This window comes from Melospiza melodia, chromosome Z (assembly GCF_035770615.1).
Source record: "Melospiza melodia melodia isolate bMelMel2 chromosome Z, bMelMel2.pri, whole genome shotgun sequence".
Lineage (NCBI taxonomy): Eukaryota > Metazoa > Chordata > Aves > Passeriformes > Passerellidae > Melospiza > Melospiza melodia.
This window is the reverse complement of record NC_086226.1, coordinates 31,665,281-31,673,586: the sequence shown is the minus strand read 5'-3', so window position 1 is coordinate 31,673,586 and position 8,306 is coordinate 31,665,281. Positions and strand designations below refer to the sequence as shown.

The 8,306-nt window shown below is 46.9% G+C and overlaps 1 protein-coding gene across 1 annotated transcript; it reads right to left on the bottom strand.

The window, feature by feature from the left end:
• Positions 1-562: 562 nt before the first annotated feature.
• FST (follistatin) lies at positions 563-7,294 on the bottom strand. Its single transcript, XM_063180630.1, has 6 exons — positions 7,061-7,294; positions 4,864-5,055; positions 4,240-4,458; positions 3,670-3,894; positions 2,400-2,630; positions 563-1,679 (listed from the first exon to the last, which is right to left on the bottom strand). Exons 1-6 carry the CDS (start codon positions 7,140-7,142, stop codon positions 1,597-1,599), a joined length of 1,032 nt encoding a protein of 343 aa, XP_063036700.1. The 5' UTR covers positions 7,143-7,294; the 3' UTR covers positions 563-1,596.
• Positions 7,295-8,306: the final 1,012 nt, after the last annotated feature.

Here is an 8,306-nt window from a genome sequence, read left to right as displayed (position 1 = left end):
GGTGGTGGCTGATGAAAAACTCACCATGAGCCAGCAGTGAGTGCTCCCAGCCCAGAAAGCCAAGGGAATCCTGGGCTGCATCCAAAGCAGCATTGGCCAGCAGATGAGAGAGGAGTTCTACCCCTAACTAGGTGTTAGGAACAAATTCTTTGAGGGTGGTGGAATACTGGAACAGCTGCCCAAAGAAGCCGTGGATGCCCTATCCCTGGCAGTGTTCAAGGCCAGATTGGACGGGGCACTGAGCAACCTGGTCTAGTGAAAGATGTCCCTGCACATGGTAGGGGAGTTGAAACCAGACAGTCTTAGGTCTGTTCTAACCCAAAACATTTTGTGATTCTATGAAATTACAGACTTCCTGTTAAGAGGATTGAGAGTGGAAAAAAAAGGACCAATCTCTTCTATCACTGTGCTTAAGCAGTAATGAACTGGGGACATTGTTCACATCTGAAAAGAGGGTTTCTTATATCAATGTGGGCTGAGAGCTTTGGCCTTAAGTGGTGTCGCATGGTGCAAAAGAATCCAGAGGACCAAAACCATTCAGAATGAAAGACTGAGGACTGCCTCTAGGGAAAATTCCACTTTTTATTTTTTTTTCACTCATCATTTATTTACAAATACACATTATAACTTTTATATACATTGCACATTTACATGGTAGAAAAGTACAAAACTATATATTTAAATGAATTTATATTTAACTCGCCATGTTTGAAAATATAAAATTGCATCAGAAAAAAAGTATTATGAAAAGCAAGAAACTTGAACTGATAAAGCTTTGATATAACTTTTAGCAACACATCGATTGGGAAAGAGAATTTTGAAAGTGGTACTGCAAGACCATCTTAAAGGAAACACCTGATAAAAGACTTATGTATGTGACAAAAAATTAAAACAATAAAAATAAAATAAAACCTTTATTCTTATTACAGTTAGGCCTGTAGATGTTATCCAACTTCACAATCCAATTTCTTTGGGTTCAAAATTTGTATAGTACAGTATAAACTCTCAGAACACTGACATCATTTCAGTACACAATGTCATGAGAAGTAGAGAAGATGAAGTGTAAGAAGTTTCCTTAAAGATTGCCTCACTGCACCTTGACAGTATACTTTAGTCAGTTACAATGCCTTTTGGTCAGTCAAGATTCCTTGTAAACAAAAACACAGGGATCTTTTATGTACAGAACCGGCAAAAAGAAAATCCAATAAATAAGTGTAACAGAAACTGACATGCAAGTTTGTTAAAGTGGAAAAGAGTTAACATCACTGAAACCAAGAGATGAGATCATGTGGGTAGGCTCTAAGGAATGGACTTTTATAGTTTGCAAGAAAACAGAAAAGCTTTACAAGCAAGAGACCTCACAATAAATAACACTGCTCTTCCCGTAACGAATAAATTTCTTCAAAAAACAAGGTGTACGGTCAACCAGACATTTTATGTATAAATTATAAAACATGACACAGTATAAATAAATGTCTACGAGACTCAACTATATGTATACTTTTTTTTTTCTCCCCAAAATAAATAAGCATACACTTATTTACAGTACGGACATTGATTTTGTGCCCAATGGCTGTTTCAATAGTGATGGAGGTTTTACCACTCTAGAATGGAAGATATAGGAAAGCTGTAGTCCTGGTCTTCATCTTCCTCTTCATCCTCTGGGTCTTCATTAATTGCTATATGGGGGAATACAGGGGAGCTGTTGTTTAAATAAGGACAACAACAGCGCAGAAGCAGCTCAGTGCATGTTTTGAAAGCCCTCTGAACAGCCACAATACAGCGTTGCATTTTATGCGACTTGTTGTGAGATGCTCTTTGGCATCTGCTGTTATGCAATAAGGTTTTTTTTACACATAATCTATGAAGTCATAACTGCAGAAAGTTCTGAAGAATCAATGGCTCAGGTTTTATTGGCAGATTCCTGAAATCAAATAAAAAGCGCTCTGGTGTTTTAGTTTAATTGCTTTGTGTTCTTCATTCAGAGTTAGTAGAGGCAACTGTGCTAAACCAGGTGCCACGTACTACCTTTAGGCTTGTTCTTTTGGACCGAGTTAAGAGTTTATCCAGGTGTTAATAAAGCAATCAGCAAAGCACACGAGAGCAGACAAAGTACAAAAAAGTCACTAGAATTACACTCCTCGGGCAACCCCTTTCTGATAGAATGGCTTGTCCTTGGAACATCCCCAAAAAACTCCAACTTGAAGGCCAGCTCGTTGTTGGAGATCTATTGCATTTTATCAGCAACCAAAGTGTGTGCGTGAAAGATAGATACTTATATTCTACTGTACCTTGAATCAATAAATCAATCTTTCTTATGTTTAAAGGTGTAAGTCTTCATTACCTAGGTATCGCCTTCAGAAGCCTTAAGTGTCTGCAGAGTTAAAAATCTCACTTACAGTTGCAAGATCCAGAATGCTTAACTTCTAGAAGCACACCCATGGAGCAAGCTGCCTCTTTCATGGCACACTCGCTTGGGTAAGTTGTGTTATCGCTGGCACACACTGCTTCTTCTGACTTGCTTTCAGGGCACAGCTCATCACAGAGGGCGCACCGACCTCTGCCAACCTTAAAATCCCACAAGCATTTCTTCCCAGCACTGCATTGAATGTCTTCACAGGATTTGGCTTCTAAAAATACACACAGAATACTAGAGGTAAGTGAAAAGACAAAGCAAAAAGCAAAGCAAAGACAAGCAACCCCCAAAACCTCCCTTTCCCTTGTGAACTGTGAAGAAAGAAAGCTCAGATATAGTAGATGTGATCTTACTTGCTGATTTTGCTCAAGCAAGTATTCCCTTGGACAACAGTGCCTGTCTATATGTGGGGGAGGAAAGACAGCTGTGCCAGCAAAGCTTGGCCCTGGGAATACAGAATTACATTTGCCTATTGTACATGACTTTCCCGCTCCATTTCATGTCAGGGGAAATTTGGCTCCCCAAATTAAGGGTAAATGCTGGAGTTGTCAACAGGTCCAGCATTTCTAAATCTATTCTTTTTAAGCTAACCCACAGACAGCAGTTGGACAACTACAAGATTTGAAAGGGAATTCACCTCAACCTATGCAAACTTAAAGCAACCTGAGACTCCCCCAAATTCCCCCAGCAGTTTTGGGGAGCAGAGGCTGCCCTGCAGGTGCTTCTTCATAATACACTGTGCTATCAATCCTTTCTGGAATCACTTCTAACACAGATTGTCAGGTTGCACAGAAATTATTTGCCTATCTTCACCCACCCACTGTCTCCAAAGCCCACAATTATTTCTAAAGAGTAAAAAGTGATCAGATGTTTTCAATTAAGTTAACGTAGTCTTTGCCAAGACCACTAGAAGACAATTGTTTCCAGGAATACAGACCCATTGAATACGGTGACCTTATTACATCGTAACCATCTCATCATCTATTTCAGGGAGGCTATTTCTCCATTGGATACTAATGTCAGCACTCACAGCCATAGCAGGATCAGGCCCTCTTCTTCCTCACGCCTACTGCAATCTTTTCCAGGACTAAGTTCACCCCAGGCTCTCCTCTTCTGGGAGGGGAGCACTGGCCCAAGCTGCTGACGTCTCCTTCCCCAGCACTAACTACATCCCTCCAGTTACACACACTGGGTACTCTGAAAGAGGTGATTGAGGAAGCCCTCCATACTCGGTCTCCTCCAAAGATACTTACTGACGCATTTTCCTTCGTAGGCTAATCCAATGGATCTTCCCAGGAGGCAGGTAGCTTTCCTCAGGTGGCAGGCACTGGCGTAAGTTATGCCATCATTCCCGCAGAGATACTGTTCAGGGGAGGTAGGCTCTGGACAGATGCGGTTACATGTCACGCAGTAGGCGTTGTTGGTTTGGTCAACCACACATGTGGAGCTGCCTGGGCATAAGACATCCCTGCAGGTCTCTGAAATACAGACAGAAACACACAGGTTAGTAGAAGATACCAGGATCCCAGTGAGGAGCATATAGGTGACAACAAGAACAAATGACCACATAAAAGCCTTCAGCAGCTCTCCTCGTTTAAGGGCTGCTGGAGGATGCCTTCATATCTCAGGGGAGCTGTGTGAGCACAAGTGCTGCCAGACTATGGGGAACTCTCAGTTCAGCTACATCCTTGTCTACTGAGCATGGTCTAGTTACTCTCCCCCAGCCTGGTTCGTGTGAGGAAGTACATCCAACAACTCCTCCCTACTCTTAGACAGACACCCTTTGGCATTTGAGGGAGATTGGATTAGATTTGCAAACCTACTTTTGCATTTGCCCTGATACTGGACTTCAAGTTCGGGCTGTTCTTTACATCTGGCTTTGAGAAGGGCGCACTCGTTCCTGTAGGTTTTCCCATCTAAGCCACACACGGGGCCCTTCCAAGTGATATTAGAGCAATCCGGAGCACAAACACACCGAGGTTTGTTCTTCTTGTTCATTTTACATTTCTTCCCGGGTCCACAGTCCACATTCTCGCATGTTTCTGATGGAAGGAAAGAGGCACCACTTTAGTACCAAGCGTGCAGAAGAGACCTGGTGTCAAAACTGCTTAAAGAAAAAAAGATACCGTGAACCCAGAGCACAGAGCAACAGCACCGTTCCCTCCCGTTCCAGGACACGCCGCTCGGGGTAAATTCCCTCCGCCAGTGAAGGCAGTGGGCAGAGAGGGTGTCTCCCCGCCTCCTCCTGATGTGCAAGGCGGCGGGCAGAAATGGGGGTCCCCCCCGCAATCCCGGGGCTGGGACGAGACGCCCCTCAAAACCCCGACGAGGAAGGAGCGGGAGGACAGCGCTGCCCCCCTGCAACTCCCGCCCCGCTCCTCCTCCCGCCGCCCAGGCCCTGCCGGAGCCGCTCCTCGGCGGGGAGCAGCTCGCCAGCACCCCCTCACCTTTGCACGGGATGCAGTTTGGGGCTCCCCCATTAAAAATCATCCACTTGAAAAGCGTGTTGTCGTTGACGTCCTCCGCCGTCCAGGACGTGGTCAGGCGGCCGCTCTTGCAGCACTCCTCCTTGCTGAGGTCGGTTTTGTAGAGGACCTGGCAGCGCCCGTTCCGCGCCTGCCGGAGCCAGCAGTTCCCAGCTGTGGGGCGGGGGGCGGGGGGGACACCCAGACGGATCAGTGGCGGCCACCAGTGACCCAGACACAGCACGTGCGCCTTGCCGTGACTTTTACTAGACTGTTTCCTTTTATTTGTCCCGTTTCATAACCCGCAGCTACTACGGCCCATTTGGAAGCGCAGTTTAAAAAACAAACAAACCCTCCCCCCCCCCCCCCCCCCCCACCAAACAAAAAAATCCTCCCCAAAACCACAAAAGAACTAAAAAACCGAAACCAAGAAAACAAAACAAAATCCAAAACAACACAAAACAAAACAAAATGAACGAAAGAGAAGACCCAACCAAAACAGAGCGAGAGTTTTTTGGGAGGTATTTATTCCATATGTAGAGCAGAAGGAGCACTGCCGGCACGTGACAGAGGCTTGAAAAGGATGTGCATTTAAAAGGGAATAAAAAGAAAATCGCGCTTGCAAATTCCTTCCTCCTCCCCCTGCCCTCTCCTCCTCACCGCGGCTGCACAGCAGCATTGTTTTAGTGCCGCACAGTTTCACTCCCAGCCCATTTTGCAATCTGCACGAATTGGGAACATTTGCTGTTAGCGAAGTCTTTCGAAATCGCCACATTTTGCTGTTTCTATTAACAAATGTCTCCTTCAGTAAAATAGTTCAGCAGAGTTCCAAAAAAAAGTGAGTAAAATACATAAAATACAGGGGCACTTATAGTAGGGGGTCCCTATAGAGTTTTAAAAATCGATCAAGCTGGAAAAGTTATAGGTGCCATCTCTCCTGCAAACATTTCAGAGGAAAGTACACTATCCTTACACCGGATAGAGTGGGTTTTCTTGGGGTTATTTTTTGCCTTTTTTTCTCCCTCTAGTATCCCTGTTATTTGTGGAGTCAAGCCAAGAACATTAGTCCAAGCAACTCCCCCTTTTTTAGCTGAAGCATTTTAGTTGAGATGAGTCTCTCGTGAATAACCAATGTGACTTCTCCAGCAACTCAATACCAATTGATTCTACTGCTAATCCAGCCGGGGCTCGATCCTGCCTCCTTACTCCGATGGCAATGTACCGCAGCGAGGGGCCGGGATCGGCCAGCGGAGATGTTGCTGGGCGCGGGGCAAGACCCCCCTCGCCCCCTCCCAAAAAAAAAAAAAATCATTGAACACACAATTCCTTTATTTAAAAAAAAAAAAAAAGTTTTGTGTCTTACAGTTGCCTACGTTAGATTGACTTATATCTATATCGGTACTGGGGAAGGGAAAAAGAAAAGAAAAAATTATAAAAGAAGCAATGGCAAGACGTCCAGGTTGTGGCTGGAACATGGTCAAGAAAAGGGGAAAAACCCCCCAAACTAAAGATCAATATTCCCTTGTGTCGAAAGAGGGCTCTTAAGAGTTGTCAATATCAGGTTCGGGTTTGTTTTGTTCGCAGGAAAAAGAAAAAAACCCAACCACCAACTTATTTAAGCATACTCTTCAGTGCAGGAGAATTTACAACTCTAATATTTACTCAGACACACTCCCCCCCCCCCAAAAAAAAAAAAAAAAAAAAGCGCAGGGAGGAGGAGGAGGATATCCCAATATTAAAGTCAGTAAAATAACCACTTATTGGTTTCTAAAAATGTCAGTTGTAATCGTGGGGTTCTCCATCACCACCTTTCCTTCAGTCAGTCAGGGGAGATAAAAATCGGAACTAAATTACCAACAAACTTTGTGCATTCATTCGGCAGCCGAGACTGGGAAAGTTCCCTCACGATGCTGCTCTTCATTCATGCTGCATAATAACAATAAAAAACAAGAAACATCCTATCTGTTTTCTCTGCTTTGCAGAGCAGTGCGAAGATCCGATCAAAAAGGGATCTAAATGACACCTCTGCACCTCGCTACAAAGCCCACAGTTAACTTCTGTTCTCCTGGACCTTGGAGAGAGGCGTTTAACACCGCAAGCAAACTAAACCGTGCCCGAAAGACAGAAAACATTAGAAATAATATAGAAACGTATCTGCGAATAAACAGTCTGGTCTTACCCTGCACAGTGTGATCTTCCATGAAGTGGCACAGAAACATCAGGATTAAGAGCATGCCCGGGTGGATTCTCTGATTTAACATCCTCAGTATAGCAGGGAGTGAGAGAGACGCAGAGACAGCGTGAGGGGGAGTAGGGAGAGGGAGCGAGCACTAGCCAGCCTGCTTATGATCGCTCTATTGAATGAACGTCAGGCTCTGAATGCAGTCTCTCTTTAAATCTATACGGGGGTCCTAGCTGTCTGCGGTGGGCGGTCTCCTAATGTGTGTGTGTGTCTGCTCGGGGGTGGGGAGATTTAAAAAGTTCAGTGTGAATCAGGTGACATTTTCCACCTTCTGGAAACCCTCTCCAATTATCCGCTCTAGGTGCACGCACACACAGGCGCGCACCCGCGCACCCCTGAGCGGCGGCGCCGCCGGCGGGGGCAGCGGCGGAGCGGCCCCGGCAGCACCCCCGGCCCCGGCCCCGGCCCCGGCCCCGGCCCCGGCCCCGGCCCCGGCCCCGGCCCCGCCGCGGAGCCGCCGCGGCCGCGCAAGCGCCACGGGGGGCTGGAGACCCGCGGGGGTCGCGCCGCCCCAGGGGCGCTCCGGCGGGCCGGGGGTGCTGCCGGGGGAGCGGAGCGGAGCCCGCCCGCCCGGAGCCGGCTCCGCGGGCGCGGTCCCCGCGCGAGGTGGCTGCGGAGGATGCGTCGCACCGCCCGCACCTCCGGCGAAACACATCGCTCGGCCCAAAGAAACGCCGAACCCCGATCGACCGGCCCCAAACCCGAAAAAACCCCAAACCCTCAAGACTGAACCGGCTAAAAGTTTAATACCTAGGGCCGTTCCCGGGTGATAGGGTTTTTACTGGGAGAGCCCGGGAGGACGAGACGGGAACGGGGGCGACGTAGGCGGTCTCCTTTCAGAAACAGAAAGATTGCAACATCGATAATGAACTTCTAGGGCACTAGTTTATTAAGCACAGTCTGGCATTATTCTCCCCTTAGAAAAGTTGGCGGTCTCTCATTTATAACATTTTTTGGCACCGCTGAATGAAACTGAGTAGGCGATATTTCCTTTTATACAAAACGATTACTTAACGGAAAATGGTATTGTTTATTCAAAAGCTGCCTTTTAAATTTCGATTCTTTCGCTTTTCTGAGCCACCAAAGCACAACAGACTGCGAAGTATGCAGACAGGAATGCCCGGACAGTGCCGGGTCAGGGGCCGGTGCGCCGCGGCCGCCCGCGCCCTCCGCCCGGCCCTCC